At 50.7% G+C, this 21,849-nt stretch overlaps 1 protein-coding gene across 4 annotated transcripts in view; it reads right to left on the bottom strand.

Moving 5' to 3' along the window:
- The window catches only part of PTDSS2 (phosphatidylserine synthase 2), a 38,904-nt gene that overhangs the window by 570 nt on the left and 16,485 nt on the right, over positions 1 to 21,849 (bottom strand). For all 4 annotated transcript variants that reach the window (XM_061353608.1, XM_061353607.1, XM_061353609.1 and 1 more), the window contains 9 exons: positions 21,268 to 21,350; positions 14,585 to 14,652; positions 12,567 to 12,701; positions 11,437 to 11,487; positions 10,262 to 10,375; positions 8,565 to 8,683; positions 7,752 to 7,866; positions 5,597 to 5,742; positions 694 to 879 (listed from right to left, as the gene is read on the bottom strand). In XM_061353608.1, the coding sequence (XP_061209592.1) occupies positions 694 to 879; positions 5,597 to 5,742; positions 7,752 to 7,866; positions 8,565 to 8,683; positions 10,262 to 10,375; positions 11,437 to 11,487; positions 12,567 to 12,701; positions 14,585 to 14,652; positions 21,268 to 21,350 (1,017 nt within the window). The remainder of the gene's footprint in view (positions 1 to 693; positions 880 to 5,596; positions 5,743 to 7,751; positions 7,867 to 8,564; positions 8,684 to 10,261; positions 10,376 to 11,436; positions 11,488 to 12,566; positions 12,702 to 14,584; positions 14,653 to 21,267; positions 21,351 to 21,849) is intronic.

Genomic DNA, 21,849 nt, shown 5'->3' with positions numbered 1-21,849 from the left:
GGGAGAAGGGATCCATGCCTTGGCTTCTGTGAGTGATTGAGCCCAGAACCCCCCCGTGTGCTGGGTGCACCCCCAGAGTGGGAGCAGCAGCTCAAGAAGGGGATCCTGCCCCTCTGCTGTGGGAAGGGGAGACCTGAGAGCAGCTCCAGTGCCTAAAGGGGCTGCAGGGAACCTGGAGAGGGGCTTGGGACAAGGGAATGGCTTGAACCTGCCCGAGGGGAGACTGAGCTGAGCTCTTAGGCAGAAGCTCTTCCCTGTGAGGGTGCTGAGGCGCTGGCACAGGGTGCCCAGAGAAGCTGTGGCTGCCCCATCCCTGGCAGTGCTCAAGGCCAGGTTGGACACAGGGGCTTGGAGCAAGCTGCTCCAGTGGAAGGGGTCCCTGCCCTGGCAGGGGTTGGAGCTGGAGGAGCTTTAAGGTCCCTTCCAACACAAACCAGTCTATGATTCTATGATTATTTCAGCCTCATGCAGCTGCTTGTCCCTTACTTGCAGAGCAGCATCCAAACCAAACACATTTAACTGGGCTCACTTGTCCCTGACGCTGGGGCAGCTCAGACAATCGAGCACACAGCAAACTGCTCATGCAATGAAGCTGTGGAACCTCTTAGTGTGCTCTAAGCACAGGCAAACCAAGCCAATTTCCCCCCTAAGCCCCAGGTCAGGGCTGAGTGTGGCACCTCAAGCTCCACTCACCGAATGAAGAACCTCCAGGCTGTCCAGGTGAGCACCAGGATGATCCCCAGGATCCAGCACTGGGTGATGTAGAAGGGGAGAGAGAGCGTGAGCGTGTAGGGATCGTACTTGACGACGATGAGGAACTCCGTGGCAGTGATGGCAGCCACCAGCCATGCCTGCTGGCCCAGCTTCTTGTGGACCTTCCTGCATGAGGAGCACACACAGACACCAGCCAGGGCTGTGAGAGGGAGGACTCAGAGAGACAGATACAAACCAGCTGGGTAATAACAGCATGCAGCTTTGCACAGCTCTCAAGGCCCAGCCTGGCTTACCCAGGCACTGAGGCTCTCCAGGCTCATGACTTTCACTGGCATGAGTGCTACTGAATTCCCTCTCAGAGGCTCTAACCAGTTAAAAGTCATCACCGTAGGATGCAGGGAACTAGCCCCATTTTGAGGGTAGTGGTAAAACATCCGTATCTGCGCAGCTTGCGATGAGCTGAGGTGTGAAACAGGAGCTCTGCTCCTGCATTTCCTCTACCAACATCGTCACATCCACAGAACCACACCTAACCCCTGTGCTGTCCCATTCTGCCACTTGCTCTTCCCAAGCAGGCCCTCAGGGAGCTGTCTCTGATCATCTCCAAAGGGATGTTAAAGCAGGCGAGCTCAGCAACAAGCAGGCAAGATCCTGAAGGCACCAGGACTGCATTTCAGTTCCAGGACAACACAACCTTGGGCCAAAAGCATGATTAATATTTAATCCCCAGGGCTTGTTTCTAAGCAAAAGCAGACACTGATGGGGCCATGGAGCAGCCCAGTGAAGGACCCATCCATCAGCAAAGCCAGAAATTCAACAGCACTAGAACCCAGCCATCTATCCAGAGGCAGGGATGGACATCTACTGCAGGAGCAGGGATTGGCAGTGAACCATCTTCTGGGCCCCCTCTGCCTGCATGGGAAATACCTGAACCCAAATACCCATCACCTGCCTCCAGGAGACCCAGCTACCCTCAAAGCCTTTTGCTGTAAGCCTGGGTAAGGGGCAGGATCTCCACCAGCTGGACCCTTGCTGCCCACATCCTCTCTGGAGCTGACATTCTTACAGCTGAAGGCCCAGATGATTCCCATGTGAACAATCCACCAGGGTGCTGTGTGAGCAACACAACAAGCCCTGCCTTATGCATTGGGTTGCAGTGAAACCCTGCCCACAGCAGCACCACGGGTGCATGCAGATGTGCATCCAACAGCCTAAATCATTGCTGTTCCATCACCCATCTTCTGAGTCTAAACTGGGACTTCATTCCCCCTGGAGTAAGGAACCAAGGGAGAGCTGCTAGCAGATGTACATGTTGTTCTCTTTCCTTCAAAGGTGTGATTTAATTGTGCCTGAAATCCTGCTAGCAGTTGTATGTGTTGTTCTCCTTCTCTTTCCTTCAATTGTGTGATTTAATTGTTCCTGAAATCCAACACATTTGGATCAAGGAACACAGAACGTGAGAAAAGCAACACCCTCACCCACCACCACCAGCGAGCACACACACCAGTGACTGCTTTCAACAGCCTCTGGACTGGATCTTCTACTTAAAATCCCCACAAAGCACCACTGGGTTGCACCCTCCTGGTAGCCCTAAAGCTGCCACCTCAACTGCACGTTGTGCCTCTGAAGATGCACACATAAACCATGCAAAGCAGCCACCAACTCAGCTTAAAGGGGGCTTTCTTTTACCTTCTGTTGTTCCTTAGTCTGCCTTTGCTGTACCTGTCCCTGCTTTAATCACAGGGACATCTATCCCATAGAGGGCATTGCCCTCACTTAACCACAGCACGTTCTGAAGCACATTTGCCTACCAGGTCCTGTCTCTTGCCCATCTGACTGTGTTACCCCCCTCCTACCACAGCACAAGATGTGAAGTGAAATGCACCCAGGAAGACTTCAGTGTGAAGTGGCAGAACCACTGGGGCAGGAGAGAGGAGATGGGAGCAAAGTGATGCAAGATCCCCCTGTTGGGCTGCGGAGAGGCGAGGCCAAGCTGACCTCTGCAGTACTTGCAGGGCATTGCAGCAGTGGGACATTCCAGCCTGTGCCTGCTGCGATGTGCAGCCTCCTGCCTGAGCAAACACCCATATTCAGCAGCCACAAAAGCTCTTTGGGCCAGGTCTTCTGGCTGGTTCCACCGTGCAGTGGATGGAAGAGAAGCCCCCTAACAAATCCCTGCCTCCACTGGCAGAGTATCCTTCCTTTAGCAGGCATCTTCCTGTTGCTCAGACACATCTGCCCCACTGCATCCCCCTGGACTGCAGTATGTGGGAAGGGATCTAAGCATGGAGAGCAAAGAGAGCTTCTCTCCCCTCCCCTGAATGCAGGGGGGTCATTGCAAGTCAAGCACACCAAACACACAGCATCTTCAGCATGAGGCCCGGGTCATGTTTGACACCAGTGTGTGAGTTCAAACCACACCAACCTGCCCAAACACACTGGAACATCCACGATGCAGTACATCAAGTGCGGGCTGTTGCTGATGCAGGTGGATGATTCCTTTTTAAAGCATACCCTGCCTAGCTGAAAGGGCTTCAGAAACTGCTCCAGGTGGTTCCTCTGCTGTGACAGATTAAATGGGCAGAAAGCAGCTCTAGTAGAGAGACAGAAACAGCCCATCTCTGCTGTGAGCTCAAGCTGTTCACAGGACCAGGCCAGCTTCTGCTTCACTGATCTGCTTCCTCCTGTGCCTTTGCCTTCTTGCACTAGCTCATGACAGCACACTGCCAGAAGATGAGAGGTAACCCCAGCAGGAGGGCTGTGCTGCCCAGTTGCGTTCCTGCCCTTCTGCTCATGACAGATTTTACAGGAAAGTCCTTTTTTTAGGTGATGAATGAGATCAAACCCCATGGCCTGGATGCAGGCTCCTCGCAGGTGACCTGAAGACTAGAAACAGGAATATGTGACAAGTGAAATGCTACAGGCTCCTCTGCATCAAGATGCTTCTGGTCAGGAACATTCACACACTCAAGGACTGGAAGGCAGCATGTCCACCACGACAGCAGTGCGCTATGTAAGGCCTGGAGAACAGCTTCAAGACCACCCCTCTTCCTGGGCTATGTGAATGCTGGGTACTTTACTGTCACCATGCTCAGAGCAAGTTCCTCCAAGCAAAGCCCCAGAGCTGCCTGCAGATAGGAATAAGAAAAATGGGAATCTTCCTATTTGAACTGCACCACTGTCTAGACTGAACACTGCAAGGTTGGCTGCAGAGAGCTAATATGGGTTCGTCTCAGACAATCTCATCACTGCCAAAGCAGGCAATGAGCCATGTTTCTGACAAGGAACATCAGTGGAATATTCCAACCCTCGTCTGTTAAGAAGTTGAGCAAGTTTCTGGAAGGGAAAGGTTGGGAAGGTTTCTGATGTGCTGTTAGCTGGGAGCCCCCGGTGCAGCCTGCTCTCCCCTGCAGCTTCTCCCTACAGCACCACAGGGGGAATCCACAACAGTTCCTGGGTTCAAAATGATGTGCAAGTGAAAATACACCCTGTGCAGCTGGTAAAACAGGGACTGATCATTTTGCATGACCTGAAATGCACGCAGGGATCCAAGCCCAGTTGCAAAAGCCTTCACAGAGATGATGTGAGGAAAGACCAGATGCTGGGCTCTGCCATGGGCATGAACAGGCCGATGAGGTCAGCTCTGATGTGCATCAAGCAGAGCCATGGCCCTCAGCAGAGAGGGGGGAAGTCACCTTTCCACCAAGGAACAGAGCAGTAGGTGGTGGTGGTGGCAAGGATGAAGACATGGAGCTGAGGATGAGTCTCTGCTGGGTGAGCTCCTCCAGCTCACTGAAGGAATGGCACAGACTGAACCAGCACTGACACTCTGGGCACTGATGATTCTCCTACATTTCAGTCTTTAGCAGAAGAAAAGGAGTTTTTCCAACCCCAGCACAAGGACCAGAAGATTGTGAATGGTTCTAAGGAGAGGAGCTCAGCAGTGAGGCAGAGACCTCTTCTTACCTTTGAGTTGGAGGCACGTCCCACACCAGTAGGTCCAACACCAAGCAGCAGCCTGCCACTGCTGAATGTCCTGAATCCGACTAAGCAATGTGGCTTGACCCTTCTTCCCCGCTCTAGGAGTCAAAGCCTTGCAAGGGAAACTGATCTTCCGAGAGTGTTGGAACCCTAAATTCTGAACACAGACACTTTTGCGTTGGTCAGTGACAGACAATGAACATCCCCTGAAGCCAGATGTTGCCTTACACTTCAGATGTGGGCTCAGGCAGCTTGAGCCATCACCACTAAAACTTAAACGAACAAAGCTTTCTCAGGCCTTACATAGTCTGCAGAAACAAAAGCAGCAAGGACAAATATGATGCTCAAGTAGGAACAGTCTGAAAGTACATGCACTGCTCTCTGTGGGTGCACTTCACCTCCAATCCACTTTGCTACAGGGGGTCCTCTGATCTGCAAGAGGAGCCACGAGAGCTCCAGAGGAGCAGGGGCCATCTGGAAGACAGCTCAAGAAAGAAGCACCTTTAAGAAGCACGTTTGGGTTTTAGTCTGGGCCCTATTGCCCTTATAAGGTACATCCAAGGACTGCAGCTCCTGGCTCTCAGTCTGAGAGTGGAGCTCAGGACCCCTCTGCCCATCAGCCAGTGGCACTCCAGCTAATTCACACATTACATTGCCTAAAGAGTTAATAAAAACTGCCCCTAAAACCAGTGCCCACAGAATGCCCTTGACAACAGCCGCTCCCTAACCAGGGGTAGGGAGAATGCCGCCTCCAACCCAAAAGAACACAAGGCAGATGCTTTGGGATTAGGTCTCTTTGTCCCTGCCGAGCTGAACTACTGCCCTGAGATGGATGCCAAGAAGCTGAAGCAAATTCAAAGCAGTGAAGCTGCACATGGTATATACAAGAGGAGTGGCTTACGGGTCATCCATGAAGTCGTAGATCTCCCTCATGGCCACACCTCCCACATTGACAAAGAAGACAAGCCGCAACAGGACCAAGTAGTGCTCTGGTGGCATCCAAAGGACAAACTTCAAGTAAAAGGTGTTGAGCTCTGCCAATAAAAACTGAGAAAAAGGACATTTTAATTACATTGGGGAGACTTCACTGAATAAAGGCTGGAATCTCCTCTCCCCCTGCAGGAGCCCCCCACCATTCCTCTGTCACACAAAGTCCCACTCAGTATTGCTGAGGGCACCATCAGCAGCTGCAGCAGTGAGCACCAGTTGGGTTTCAGTATTTTCTGTGTGTTGGAAGAGGTGTTAAAACCACACAGCAGAAACCATGGCAAGCACTGCCCTAATGCTGCACAGGTTAACTGGGAGTTGGAATGCCTGCAGATAGCAAACCCCAAAAGCAACAGCTTCTCCTTTCATTATCATATAGAATCTGGCTGGGGAGCCTCACAGGAACAAGAGGTGGACGCTGCACACCTTGGGGTGCTTGCTTTCTTACATGTCACTGCCAAAGTCAACTTAGGAGAATGGCTTATACCTCTATAGCAAGATGTTCAGGAGTGATCTGCCTGGCAGCGTGGTTAGCGAGCAAGCAGACACACGTCTCTCACTTCCAAAGAAATGGTAACAAATGGCACTGAGCATTGGATCTGCCAAAAGAGTGAGCCAATACCTGAAGCTGCTTCTGAACTGTCGGCTCCAGCAGGCTTTGCTAAAGGAAACATTATTGTGTCAAAGACTGGTACAAATGCAATGGAATCTCTCGGCTGCAAAAGCTGCTCCAGCACCTAATCCCCAGCTTCATCAGGTGCAAAGTAACTTTCCAGGGAACATCTATTTACACAGGCACGTTTACTGCACTTCTCCCATGAGCTGTGGGCCCCTCAGCAAGGCTGCTGTACCACATCAGCCTAGCAATGCTTAGCTGGTGGAACTCGGGTGATGCAAACGTGTGTTCAGTGATGTGAGCCTGTGTCACTGATGGGCTCACAGCCTGGCTGGTGCTGCTCATGTACCTACAGACCTCCCAAAGCACCCCAGCTCTGAGTACACCACCAGTGTAACAGGCAGTGCTGTTGTAAGCGGGGTGGTGGTTGCCAAGCTGGCTGATGGGTCCCACTCAGCAAACAGGAATAGGGAACTTCACCCCAAACTGAACCACCGCCAGATTTCAAGGTGCTTAAAGGCCTGATGTTCTAGCAACTGTTACCCCGTATCACAGCACTGATACAGAACCTGTTAATGCCCACTGTCACTGGAACCACTGGAAGTGTCACAAGGTTGGTTAAACTTACAGGTGCTGAACTAACTTTGAGTGGCTCAGAGCAGAGCCAAGTGGCATCCCATGGCCAGCACTAAAGCCAAAGTCCCCCAGCTGAGAACAGACAGGAGTGGGGGAAAGCACTTAAATGGCCAAGTTTATCCTCCCTGTCAGTGTCATGTGGCTGCAAAAGGGGAGTTAGGAATTCCATGGTGCATTCCCTAACACCAGTTCAGAAGGAGGCAGAGTGTCAGTTTGCTGGGACTGCTGGAGAGCCCAGCTTCCCCTGTTGTCTAAATGGGGAGCTGGTTTACTTGAACTGGTCAAGCTGGATCCTGTGAACACCATCGCATGCTACATGTTCAGTGAAACATGAAGAAAGGAAAATCTGGGATAACTGGATTATTTAAGTCTGTGTAACAGTATTACCCAAACCTGTGTGCTCCAGGAGATGCTCAGAGCTAACAGAAGTCCAAGGCTCTGGTGATAGCCCTCTCCAGCTGTAAGAGCACATGTACCTGCTTCAGACCCACAGAACCAGCCCCTTCCACCCAAAGCCAATGTTTCTGGTGCAGCAGTTACTTGTGAACCATGTGTAGATCAGTTTATACTGCTCACCCTGCAGATCAACACTGTTCAGCAAGTGAGGGCAGGTATTTGTGCAATGAATTCATCAACCAATGGCACCAGAGCCATGGAAACAGGAGCCTCTTCTGCAGGGGTTGGGAGTGGTCCTTTCTAGCCTCAGCTGAAGGAACACCACCATGCTGAGTCTCACCTGAGTTACCTCTGTACAGTGCCTCGAGTGCTACAGAACATGGAGTCAGATGATAGAGGAAAGACAAAGAAGTTTCCTTACGACAAAGATGATGCCGCATACCGCCAGCCAGCGGCGCAGGCTGGATGCCGGCTTCCACTCGAACTTCACCCAGCTGTAGGGGGTGAACTGGAAGACAATTCTCTTCATTTTACCCCTGGAAAAGAGCAGAGCACATTGAAGAAACAGCCCACGAGCCAGCCCCTGACACCTCCCCTTGAGACACCAGCCCAAGCGTACAAAACACCTCCATTTCCTCCATCCAAACTACCGCTTAGTGAGAGGGACATCCCGAGTCAGAGAGAAGCCTGGTTTTGGACTATCAGCCTTAATACACCTCACCCACTGCAGCAAGCAGTTCCTCAGTCCTGCTTTGCTCAGCAGACACTATAGAAAAGCTGTACTGGTCATACTGGTACAACCTTACTGGTACAGGACTACAAGGGATCTATTAAACGTTTTCAGTGTCCCAGTTACTCCAAAGTTCTGACTACTCAGGAATGCACCATTTGCACAAGAAGAAACCCGAGCTGTGAATGAAAGGGCATGATCCTGACTCAGACTCCTGCTTCTCCTTTAACTCTTGTATTAAATCAGCTCATTTCCACCAGCCTTCATTCCTACACAGTGGACAATGCTCATGACAGCTCTATTGCCACCAACTTCCCATGCCAATTCAGTATCACACAACCAACCTTCCAACAGTAACAAGATACTGGAGTCACCCCAACACACCCCGATTCTTTCATTCTCATCAGCCTAACAGAACAACCCCTCTGTGACCACAGTCTTTAGCATGGGCCCAGGCTTTGTGCTGTGCTACTGCTTGTGCAGGTACCTTCAACACCAACTTACTTGTATGTAGGAATGTTCCAAAGTCCTTGCCATTTGTAGGTTTTCAAAGAAAGCCAAGACAGAGTCTTCATCCCACAGTAAATTCCTAATCCATTACACAGGATCACATCCATTATCCACTGAAAGGAGAGAAAACCCACAGTAAAATCCTAATCCATTACACAGCATCACATCCATTATCCACTGAAAGGAGAGAAAACCCACAGTAAAATCCTAATCCATTACACAGCATCACATCCATTATCCACTGAAAGGAGGACAGGGATGCTGGAGAAGAAACACTAAAGCTTGGAGAAGGGAAGGTACTGTAGGTACCCATCCATGCAGATAGACCCTCAGTCTTGAGGACTGAGCATCCCAGAGGAGGGATCTCAAACCAAGCACAAGTGTTGTGCAGGTGATGGCTGCAGGTTCTCTTTCACTGTATCTGTTCTGCTACAGAACAGACCTCGTCCTCCTTACTATGAGCTCAACTCCACCCTTAAGTGAGAGCTTCAGAAACACAGCAAAACATGTACCTGACCATGTTCTTACAGAATGGATTTTACTGTGCCCAACAGCTTTCCACAGTCTTCATGCTCCAGGCTGCCTCCAGGCTCAAGATGTGAAACTAAACAAGGCATTTCTCCCCATGCCAGGCATTAATTCTGGAGATGGAGCTCTTGAGCCGAAATAAACTGACTGTTCTCTGCACTCAAGGAGGAGGAGCACAGAGCCTTCATTTCGTAAGTGGTTTGGATGGCAAAAGAGCTTTACTTGGTGTCGTTATACATAATGCTTTTATTCTTATAATACGATCATGTAGCAAATAACCATCCCAGGCTTGGGAGAGAGCTTGCACTGTGAGAGTAAATGAAGGCTGAGATAACAGGAGAGCCATCGCTCTGTGCTCTGACTGGGTCATTCCCTTCCCTCTGGTAACTGCTCTGTCTCAGAGGAGCACAGAAAACCCAAGTGTGCCACTTCAGGCTGCAGAGCTTGGCTTTGCCATAGAGAAAGCAGATCACAGCATCCCCTCTGGCTTGAAAACTACCCACAGGCAGCAGCATCCGAGGAGGAGAACGCTCCGACCATCCCTGCAGAGAGCAGGCAGCTCCTCAGAGAAGCCAAATGCTTGTCTCTAAGGACCTTTTCCTAACCCACTCCAGCCACCCCAAACACAGCAATATTTACTGTTACACTGCTCTAATTACACAGTGACAGCAATATGTACTGTTACAATGACACACTGGGTCAACCACAGCAATATTCACTGGTGTCAAACAGTGCAGGTGGGTTTGCACACAAGCATGAGCTGGACACAAGCTGCACCGAGTCTGGTTTGGGGGGGGTTTAAGAGGCAAGAAACATCACTATCAGAAGTGTTATACACAGAGTTTGACCTTTCTCTTAATCTCAGATTTTATGGCTTTACCACCACCAAAAGGTTGGAAAAGCTTTAGAGTCTTCCCCTGGTGCAAAATGAACCAAACCAAGTATTTGACCATATGCAAGGGGTTGAAACCCTACAGAATACAGTGACAAACATACTACACACTCAGCAGGGAGAAGCACCAATGCTCCTGAGCTGCAGCAGCCCCATGCACATCTTTGGGTACAAGCACATGAGAGGATTTAGTGCTCCTCACTTCCTGCCCCGTCCCTTCAAAAGACAACTTCCATGCAGGCAAATGCATGGTGATCTGTGCAGTACGTACGTGATCCCACCAACATTCACTGAAGTTTGGAAGCTGGTGCTCCAGGCTGTACTCCAGGAACTCGAACATCACACTGATGATCATACACATCCACCAGTCCCGAATCATCAGCGTCTGTGCGGGCAGAAAAGTGACTTTCAAACACCCACAGCAGTTACACACCAGTAAAATCCATTACAAAAACGAGTCCTTGCACTTCAGCCTGAGCAGAACCAGACACCACTTACAGTAACACCCTTTAGAAACCTAAATACAGGAGAACTCCAGTAATCCTGCAAGGACACTGCTCAGATTTAGGTTTACAACAGTGCCTTACTATGTTTTTCTCCAGTTTCAAAACCTCTGGACTCAGAACACAGTGTGCTTTGCTTAGCAGTCATTTCTATGACTGAGTATCTTGCCTCCAGCATCCAGGAAAGGATCAGGAAACTCCTGGCAACCTTGGTTTTATGATGTGATAGGCCACTCAAGCCAAATGTTCACAGGCCTCCAAGCTTGTCAAGTATGGCTAATGGACAAGGCAGGCACTGAGGAGTGTAGGTGATGGCATCCAACACCATTACATGGAAGAACAAAGGCAAGTAAGAGAGGATCAGATGCATGGGGTGCAGGGACATCCAGTCCAGGTCATGCTTGGCTAGAATGTCAGACCAGATGATGCTTGAGGTCCCCCCAAGCTGGGACTGTGTTATTCAGTAGGAAGGAAACCAGTGAAACAAATGGAATCACTGGATGTGATTACCACTGGTAGCATCATCCCAATGCTGCTCAAACCAGGCTTTTCAGAGCCTGCTTAACACAGACCAAAGAAGCCCTGGGCTGGGACACCGGGTCTGTGTTACACCAGCTCCCAGCTTGTGAGGGTGAGCAATGAAGAACAGCATCTTCACCCACATTCAGCATAAGGATTCAGCTGTGTTGCAGTCCTAGGACATCCCCATCACCTCAGCCTGTTGTAAAGCAACGTAATGCTGCTTGGAAAGAATGAGGTGACCCAGCATGGTCAGGAGGGGAAGGAAATGAAACAGCTTTTCATGTAGTACACACACACTCGAGTTCACAGATGACTGCTGGTGTAATTGCTCACAAAGGCTGGCATCACCCAAACAGAAGCAGTGAAGCTTCAAAAGCAGAACAGCACCACAACAGAAATGGAACAGAAAGCCCATTCTTACCTTCAGGTACCAGCCAAAGAAGTGAGCAGGGACAAATCCATCCAGTTTGTCCTATAAACCAAGAAGAGAGCGTGGGTCACTCTGCACTACAACAATCACACCTTAAGACTTTAAGCAGCAATAAACTTCAATTGTTTCATATCTAAATACAGATGTATGTCATGAGTTTGTTTGTTCTCAAGCATAGTGAACAAAGAAGCCATTTCCAATGCAAAGTCAACAATTTTAGGGGCAGAAACTGGAATTAGGACTGTATTGATAAAGCAGAGGTTACCTTTTTGGTAAATGCTAAATGTCAAGCTCCTTGCCTTCCAAGGGGACCAGCCAGAACAAGAACATGCATTTCTCCCCCATACACATCTTGTACCCAGTAAAGCTTCTTCAGTCTTACCAGTCCTGCCCCCATAAACCCCTGGGCAAAGAGTGCCCTTCTCCCTCCTCGCTTTGGTGCAGGACTGGGAAAGGGCAGCTGTAACTGTCAGTTATTCCCATTCCAGATGCACTGCAGACCTGCACAGCAGACCCAAAGGACTCTGTGCTCCTCACTGCACAAGCACCAACAGCTCCACGTCACCAGGGAGCTGTAAATAACCCTTACTCCTTTACCCTTGAATTTCAAGTCTTCTCTTTGCCAGCAACACCCAACAACCTGGTGGCTTCTGGTAGTCAGAAAAGGGCAACTTCAGTTGCTTGAGCAACCTGCTCCAGGGCAAGGTGTCCCTGCCCATGGCAGAGGGGTGGAACAAGAGGATCTTTAAGGTCCCTTCCAACACAAACCACTGTGATGCAACGTTTGGACCTTGTGGCCCAAGGTGACTGAGCAGAAGGCTCTTGAAGCACTCAACTACAGCCACACTCCTGGGGAAAGGGTTGGCATCAGTAACCTGAGAAAGAAGGGCTGTTAAACAGTTCAACCTCTCTCCTGGGCAATGGAGTGAGGATACAAAGAGACACATCCCCATCTGGTTGACAGGAAAGGTCAAGCAAAGAGAAACAAAGCAGCTAGGATCAGTTATGACTTGCTGTATGATTCAGCACTCACACAGACTCCCAACTGCACCCTGCAGGGCTCACTTAAGCAATCTTTACCAGAAAAGTCAGACTCAGCAGCAGCTTTCTCTGTCTCTTACCCAGATGTTGTGAAACGGATCCGTTTCATTGCCAGGATCATAGACGAGGCAGTTGCCACCATAGTCCCTTTCTGGCAAAGGAACACCCAAATGTGGGTCAATGTACTTCATGAACTGCCGCCCGTCCTGGACTGTCTGCAAGAGGAACATAAGGACCACGTTTCCCTCTTAGTGAGCATTCATGCACAGGAAAGGATAAAGTTAACTAAGGTCAATGCTGTCTCTTCAGATGGGTGCTGGGTTTCTTTATGCATTTGTTTCAGAACAAGGACTGAAGTCCCCCCAGGCCTCAGAGCATCACAGAGCAAACACACCCAACCCCAGGGCCTCCTGGAGTTAAAACTGATCACTGAATGGACTTCATGTTTCCCAAAGGGGAAAACTCAGAGCCCCATAACCCTGTTTGCTGAGCCCCTTCCCTCCCAAAGGCTTCACTCTCGAGCTGGCACACAGCTCATCCTCCCCTCTGCCCCTCTGCCCTCCCTCTCCCCTGCTCCAGCTTGGAAAGGGTGAGGAAGCAGCAGCCAGGGCTGTGCTGTAACCCATGGCACAACTCACTGAATAAAGAACCACTTCAAACAGGGCCCCACTGCAGCCCAGGGAATGAACTGGAAGCAAACTGGGAGCAAGAAGTTCCCAAAACATCAGTTCTAAGCAGTGACCAGAACTTGAACTCATTCTTTAGGCACTCAGAGCCATTTGCTGAGTCAGCAATTCCCAGCTGCTGGCTCAGTGTTTCACAGCAGGACCAATGGGATGATGCCTGTGAGCGACCAGCAACAGTAAAGGCAGGGCAAGGCAAAAGGAGTTAATGGCAATAACAGTGAAATGACAGACTAAAACCACTAAGGTCACGTTGAGACAAGCTTCAGCTCCAAAGGAGCCTGTATTTGCTCTTAAGGAAGTTTAGTCACAGACTCAGCATCGTTTTAACCTTATTTAAACCTGTGTGCAAAGTAGGGATGTATTTTTAGTAGAGCTGAGCCACAGTCAGTGTGCCCTGAACCACTGAAGGCCTGGAGACCCAACACACTGCCCAGGGGAGCAAAGCAGCCCCAGGCTCTGCCACCAGAACTCACAGCTACATAGGGACTCCCCATAACAATGGGTGTAAGAATGTACCCAGTGTGGCTGCAGCTTGGCCAGAGCATCATTTATAAGGAGCTTGGGAAAAACAGCGTGCTGTGAAGCAGGAACAACTTAAGGGCTGCAGGGAACCTGGAGAGGGGCTTGGGACAAGGGCCTGTAGGGCCAGGCCAAGGGGAATGGCTTGAACCTGCCCGAGGGGAGACTGAGCTGAGCTCTTAGGCAGAAGCTCTTCCCTGTGAGGGTGCTGAGGCGCTGGCACAGGGTGCCCAGAGAAGCTGTGGCTGCCCCATCCCTGGCAGTGCTCAAGGCCAGGTTGGATACAGGGGCTTGGAGCAAGCTGCTCCAGTGGAAGGGGTTGGGGTTGGAGCTGGAGGAGCTTTGAGGTCCTTTCCAACCCAAACAGGCTGGGATTCTGAGTCTCTGAAATCTGAAGCTCTTGGCACTCCAACTCAGTCTGCAGTGGGGTGCCCACACACAGGAACACAAGAGATGTGTTACCAGTGCCTGGTTCCCTGCTACTGCTTATCTCAACACTTCCACTGCTGCATTCCTGAGAGGCCTCACAAGTGCAAAAGCCTGGAGAAGATCCTCCTTTACCAAAGGACAAGAATATGGTTAAAAACACCTTGGAAGTGCCAGGAGCAAAACCTCACCCTCAGCTCGCTGCCACTACACAAACGGTGCACCAAGTCTGGCTCCTGGTGAAAAGCCCCAACCATTCAAAGCACCCAGCGCAGGCTGAGCCTAACTGGGGGTTAGACAAGGTGAAACACTCTTGCATTATCATTTTCCCTCAACCTGGAAGTGTCTCTCAGTAGCACCATGCTTTGGTTTCACAGAAGTGAAGAACATCTGATTCAGGCAGTGAGAATCCTGATGGATTTTATATCCACGTTACACTGGTTGTAATAGAGGTCTGGGTCACTTACCTGGAAGAGGATAAAGATGAGGAAGAGCTCATAGACAACGCTGACACACAGCCAAAACCTCCAGTAAGCTACAGAGAGACACAAAGGGGATGTCAGCAAACAGCAGGTACTCAGTTACCACAGCACAGCTCCACGTGAAGAGGGATGCTCCCAGCAAGCAAGTAGAGCCCAGCACCCCAGTGATGTGCTCAGCACCCTTCCCAGAAAAGGCCCTTTAACAGCCACACAGGCTGCTACCTGCGTTTGCCAGAGCAGCTCAGGCAGTGAGCTGGATGTGGGAGACTGGAGCAGGATCCATAAGAACACTTCAGTACAATGAACCAAACCCTGAGGGATCAGGAGGAACCATTTGTGCCACCTGCAGTGCTTTCCAGCAGGCTCTGGGAGGGAACCACATCCTTCTGGAACTGAGCTCCTTTCTCACTCACCCTGACACGTCCAACCTGGGTTTTTCCAGCCCTATCACAGCCAATCTGCCCAAGAGATGCTAAACCAGATGGGACCAAGACCAGCAGCAGGAACTGCTGCGTTTGCAAGCCCATCTTTTCCCCTGGAGACAAGGTGCTGGTTTCCTCAAGCACAGAAAGCACTGCAAAATACCAAATACCTTAACTTGCAATGGGAAGGAATAAAAAAGCACCCCAAAAGGTACCGATTGCCAGAGCAAGACCTGCGAGCCCATCTGAAACTCTTCATGACAAGAGAAGCACCAGGTAACCTCAGCTGCTGCAGAGCACGCGGCCCTTTCTCACCCTCTCAAGATCTCGTCACACTGAAGCACCTCACACCTTACAGGATTTGTACACTCCCAGCTCAGCTCCTCAGCAGCTCTCCTCTGGCTGTGCTGGTCCCAGTTCACCCTGCTCCCATGGACGGGTTTGGTCTCTGTTCCATAAAGTGAGCTCTGGGTTCCAAGATCCCATCCAGCGTTTGGTTAACTGTAATCCAAGAGCCTCTGCACTGGTGGGGCTGCACCTTCAGGCCTGTGTTCAGCTCTGGCCCCCTCACTACAGGAGAGACCTTGAGGTGCTGGAGCAGGGCCAGAGCAGGGCAATGGAGCTGGTGCAGGGCCTGGAGCCCAAGTGTGATGGGGAAGGGCTGAGGGACCTGGGGTGTTCAGATGGAGAAGAGAAGGCTCAGGGGGGACCTGATGGCTGCCTCCAACTGCCTGACAGGAGGATGGAGCCAGGAGGGGCTGGGCTCTGCTCCCAAGGAACAAGGGATGGGACAAGAGGAACCGGCCTCAAGCTGCACCAGGGCAGGGTTAGATGGAGCTGAGGAACAATTCCTGCCCCAGAGGGTGCTCAGGCATTGGAACAGGCTGCCCAGGGCAGGGCTGCGGGCACCGGCCCAGCAAGTGCTCACACCCCGTGGAGACGAGGCCTCGGTGCCATGGGTTAGGGGTGGCCTTGGCAGTGCTGGGGTAGGGGTTGGACTGGATGAGCTGGAAGGGCTTTCCCAACCTGGTTGATTCCATGATTCCAAGAGGAAGCTGCTCAACCCGTGCACAGACAGAGCCCTCCAGCATCAGTAACTGACCCCCTCTGAGAACTCACACAGGTAACTCAGCAGAACCTGCCTCATTCCAAGTGGGGATTTAACTCCCTCGGTAACATCCCATAGTAATCACTCTGGAATGACTTTAATAGACTTTCCTCTAGGTGCTTCCTGTTTATGCTTATAAACCAGAGCTCTCCTTCCATGGTTCCATCCCTTTACAGCAGGATTGGATGGGGGCAAAGAGGGATCAAAAGCCAGTGGTTAATAGGGTTGAGTGGAGACAGAAGCTGCTCCACCTGCACGAACAGTGGAAAACCCAAGAACCTTGAGGCCTGATGTGGGCATTTATCCCTCTTAACTCCATGGGAACCTGGGGATGCTCATTTAAAAGCATCAAAATGGCAGAAATAAAGCAAGAACATAAACTCCAGGCTTGCAAACACTGTCCATCAGCTCAGAGCCCAGAAGCAACCGGCCCCTGACACAAGTGTGCTCTCTGCCCATCTCAGCCTCAGGCAGGGGGGAAATCCCACCCGAAGCATCCCAGCACAGTTTAGAGAGAAGCCTCTCTGAGCCTGGCTCTGACCCCACCTTCAGCAGAGACTGAAGCCTGTGAAGGTGGCACCTTTGCCCAGCCAAGCTGCTGGACTCATTCCATCCACATGGTCCATCCCACCCTGCCAGGGAAGAAAGAGGCAACCGGGCTGCTGGGGCTGGAGGGCAGGCTCAGAGCTCTGCACATCGGCAGCTCTGAGGGCTGTTACTGCAGGTCCACACATCACAACTGCTGTTTCTTACCTGTGCACCCCAATCAAACTGAAACAGGGGGAGTTTAGATTGGATCTAAGGAGGAAATTCTTTCCTGTGAGGGTGCTGAGGCACTGGAATGGGTGCCCAGGGAGGTTGTGAATGCTCCATCCCTGGCAGTGTTCAAGGCCAGGTTGGACAGAGCCTTGGGTGCCATGGGTTAGTGTGAGGTGTCCCTGCCCATGGCAGGGGGTTGGAACTGGATGATCTTAAGGTCCTTTCCAACCCAAACTGTTCTATGATTCTGATTCTCTTAGGGGTCAGGTGTTAGGAACCCGAACGCTGTGAGGTGGTCTGTGGTCAATGAGGGGTCTGCTATCCTCCCCCCTAATGACTGTGCACCTCCAAGACGAAGCCCTGTGTTCAAGCCAGAACTGACCTGTCATTAACACGTTTCTCCCACAGGACTGAGCTTTGCTTCCTTCAAACACCACCTTTGGACTGTGGGCCTTGGAAACGCTGTTCTGCTGACCTACAAAGCCTTGCACGACAGGTTCTACACCCCTCAGAGCCAGCAGCGTGGCAGACGTTGTGACAGAGCAGGAAAGCCCAAAGCCTTACCTGAGCTTCCCCCTCCATGCAGAGGGCTCTGGCACCGCACATCTGCAGCTGCTGGGCACGCTCAGCAACGCCTCATCATAAAGATAAGATCTGAGGAGCATTTCTTGTGCTCTCCCCGTGTGCCACAAGCACCCCGAGGGTTGGAGGCTGCTTTGGATCTGTCCACGTACAGCAGAGCAAGCTGTTTTCCAAGCTGTACAAACATCGTGTCCTCTCGCTTCCTGGACTGGCCTCAGCTTTCGCTGCAGGGTTATTTTTGGCATACCTCTAATATTGGCTTCCCCTTAAGTGAACCCATCACCACAAACTCCTCAATTGGAACTGGTCACTGCTCTGATGCTGCCTCAAACCAGGTTCTGTTTTACACTGGTCCCCCTTGGTGTACAAGTACACAACACCATGAATAAGAATGTAGCATCATGTATTAAATCAAACTAACTGCTGGCACAAGGGGGGAATATTAGAAGCTATTTCTGGCATTAATTGTCATGGAAAACTTATTTCTAATTAGCATGTGGCAATGATAAGTTAACAACAAGGTGACACTGAACTCCTACAGCACCAGCCTATGGCGTGTTCCAGGCTCCGTGAGAGGATGTGACAGTAAGGATGAAGGTATCTTTTGTTTGCCAACACTGAAAAGCCAGCATGCTGATGCTGACTGTATCTGTGATGCATTACGCTCCCCAGACTCAGGTGTCCAACCACCAATAGATGGACCCTCAAGTAGAGCTTCAGATTCACCCCTTGGGGCAGCAAGAAGAAAATCAGATGATCTCAAAGGACTGGAGTAATAGCAGAGCTCTAATACAGTTTCATGCTTAGGAGCCAGTAACTTCCCATGTTAGCTCATCAGCTGGAGCAGTGGGTTACCTGCCACTCACTCTGTCAGTGTAACACAGCCATGAAGAAAGCACACACAGCATAAGGACAGCCACCAAAGTACTGCCAGACAGTGGGAAGCTTTAACACCCATCACAAAACACCAGTGCTCTCACATCTGCAGTATCCTACACACAGACAGCCATTTAAAGAAGAAAACTCAAACTAAACCACACAAAGGGCAGGACTAGCAAAAGATCACGGGGAAAGCAGGCTTATATTGAAGGGGGAGACTGAAAGCAGAACTTGTTGCTTCAGCAAACTTTGTCTCCTTAACAAGACCAATGGTGTTGGTGTAGGCGAGCTGGGTATAAATAAACCAGGTGGATAAGCACTAAGGAAGAGGAGCTGTTCAAACAGAGCAATGTGAAGCACAAAACCCTGCCAACAATATAAAGCAACCCTGAGCTGGTCATAAGGGATACACATATGTGGAATAACAGGGCTCTAAAACCACCTGCCAGCAGCACTGCATCAAACCCAGCTACTGGGATCCAGCCTGAGGAGCTCACGCAAGAGACCTGAAGTGGCCGTACGTGATCACTGCGCCCTGCCTGACCCCAAGGCTTCCTCCTGCCCTATAAATGGAAGCAGCACGCACGGACGGCCTGCGCCGCAGTTCCTTTGGGATGAGATCTGTCTCCTGGAACAGCACCACTGGGCTGCCTCATGGGAGCTTCCCAAGGCACTCTCTGTAAGTGGAGAGCTGAGGCTGGGCCTCAAGGCCTGCAGAGGATGCACAATGATGCTGCTCTCCTCAATGCACTCAGTGTCTGAGGTGGCTCAATATGTGATTGAACCAAATGGAGGGTTCACATCTGCTGAGACAGACTCCAATCCAGACCAGCACCTGCTGTTTCTGAGACAGGAACATGCAGAGGTGGCTCAGCCTAGGCTAGAAGTTGGCTGCAGACATCTGTGGACCATCCCCTTCCAGTTTGCACTGCTTTCTTCTAGGGAGCAAACCTGACTTCCATCCCAGACACAATCACTGGATGGATGTTCGACACTGAAAGCACCCAAATACCACCCATGTCCTTAAAAGCAGCAATTGGTCTTACAGGAGGAACCACAATTAACTGTAACAGAAGGGAAAGACTAAAACCTGCTATTTAAAAGACCTTAGGAATGCCAACCTGTGAATCAACCAGAGGTGTGCTGTGGGCATTGCTCTAGAACTGAGGCTTTTAACATACCTGCTGTTTCTCATAAGGAATAGCATTCCATAACTGGGAGGTTAAATGTTTGGCATAGGAAGTACTTACAGCTTTATCTGACTATAGGACAGCCTAATGCTTTCAGGAATATGGTGTGAGTCTATATAAATGCCCGTAATTCTTTCTCAGTGATTCACAGCTAAAAATAAGCTAAAGATCAAAGATACTTTAACAAGTTCATATTCACCTGATATAACCCTACAGGGAAGAGGCTTTGTGCTGTGCTTTCAAATGCTTTCAGGACCTACAGCCTTACTAGAAACCTTTACAATCACAATCAGGTGCCTCTGCTCCATCAGCTATTGTGGATAATGGGCACAGGCAAAGGGAGTGCAGTGCTCCAGTGGGCGGATGCATGGTCAGATGTGCAGTCCCAGTGCAGAAATGAGGGATAAACAGGGGATAATGGGCATAGGCAAAGGGAGTGCAGTGCTCCAGCGAGAGGATGCATGGTCAGACGTGCAGTCCCAGTGCAGAAATGAGGGATAAACAGGGGATAATGGGCATAGGCAAAGGGAGTGCAGTGCTCCAGCGAGAGGATGCATGGTCAGACGTGCAGTCCCAGTGCAGAAATGAGGGATAAACAGGGGATAATGGGCATAGGCAAAGGGAGTGCAGTGCTCCAGCGAGCGGATGCATGGTCAGACGTGCAGTCCCGGTGCAGAAATGAGGGATAAACAGGGGATAATGGGCATAGGCAAAGGGAGTGCAGTGCTCCAGCGAGAGGATGCATGGTCAGACGTGCAGTCCCAGTGCAGAAATGAGGGATAAACAGGGGATAATGGGCATAGGCAAAGGGAGTGCAGTGCTCCAGCGAGCGGATGCATGGTCAGACGTGCAGTCCCGGTGCAGAAATGAGGGGTAAACAGGGGATAATGGGCATAGGCAAAGGGAGTGCAGTGCTCCAGCGAGCGGATGCATGGTCAGACGTGCAGTCCCAGTGCAGAAATGAGGGATAAACAGGGGATAATGGGCATAGGCAAAGGGAGTGCAGTGCTCCAGCGAGCGGATGCATGGTCAGACGTGCAGTCCCAGTGCAGAAATGAGGGATAAACAGGGGATAATGGGCATAGGCAAAGGGAGTGCAGTGCTCCAGCGAGAGGATGCATGGTCAGACGTGCAGTCCCAGTGCAGAAATGAGGGATAAAAATAATGCATAGGCAAAGGGAGTGCAGTGCTCCAGCGAGCGGATGCATGGTGAGACGTGCAGTCCCAGTGCAGAAATGAGGGATAAACGGGGATAATGGGCATAGGCAAAGGGAGTGCAGTGCTCCAGCGAGCGGATGCATGGTCAGACGTGCAGTCCTAGTGCAGAAATGAGGGATAAACAGGGGATAATGGGCATAGGCAAAGGGAGTGCAGTGCTCCAGCGAGCGGATGCATGGTCAGACGTGCAGTCCCAGTGCAGAAATGAGGGGTAAACAGGGGAAGTTCAGGTTCCAAGAATGTGGCAGCTCACACAAAGCTTTTTACTCCCAACAGGAAGCCAGAGCAGGGAGATCCAACAAGAAATACCCAGTGGACACGCAGCCTGGAAGCACAGGATGCTCTGCATGCTGTTTGGAGGCGGGGTGGAAGCTAGGAGGTAAGTGTGTAGTAACGAACCTCTCTTACTATTTAAATTACTACTTACCTTCTCTACAAGGAACAAACATTTATGTGCACCATAAACCATGCCATTTACCAGAAATACGTGACTCCAGCAAGGTGAATTACCTGGGTGAGGTCTTGAAAATGGTCCATCTTTAGCTTGCGTCACTCCAAAACACAGGAAAACCAAGATACTGGCAACGATACCTCTGCAAGGGAGAAACAGAACAAGCTGCTCACGTTGCTGCACCTTCTAATGACACTGGAAATGATACTCTTTGATGGAAAGTATGTCTGGTCTCTGTTTCCTAATTACCAACCATGTCCCTCATAAAGAGATGCCTTTTGGAGATTATGTTTCAGGGAAACAGGTATAAATTCCTGTACTTTCAAGCAGCAATTTGCTTGTCAGCCTGTCTCAAACCCCAAAGTTCACTCCCCACCAGCTTCCATTCCCTTGCGTGTTGCTGTCACTTCCTCCTAGCCATCAAGCCAGGGGAAAAGCCTGATCTGGCCAAGAACTCCTCCAGCCCAAAGGAAGCAGAAGGAGCAGTGCCTTGATGCACACAATGAGCCTTGGCCTGCAGGTCAGCACGAGATGCACGGATGTCAAATGCTTCCCCTTTGAGAAGCTTTATGCCCATTCTGGCAGATACACACTTACAATTTAGCAGGGAGACACTCTAAGCTTGAGAGCTGCACCAAGAG

The sequence above is a fragment of the Neopsephotus bourkii genome, unplaced genomic scaffold (genome assembly GCF_033783945.1).
Source record: "Neopsephotus bourkii isolate Nb327-2 ecotype Australia unplaced genomic scaffold, CSIRO-AGI_Nbou_v1 NB_689, whole genome shotgun sequence".
In the NCBI taxonomy this organism is placed as follows: Eukaryota; Metazoa; Chordata; class Aves; order Psittaciformes; family Psittacidae; genus Neopsephotus; species Neopsephotus bourkii.
The sequence above is the reverse complement of the archived record's forward strand: the minus strand, read 5'-3'. Positions and strand labels throughout refer to the sequence as shown.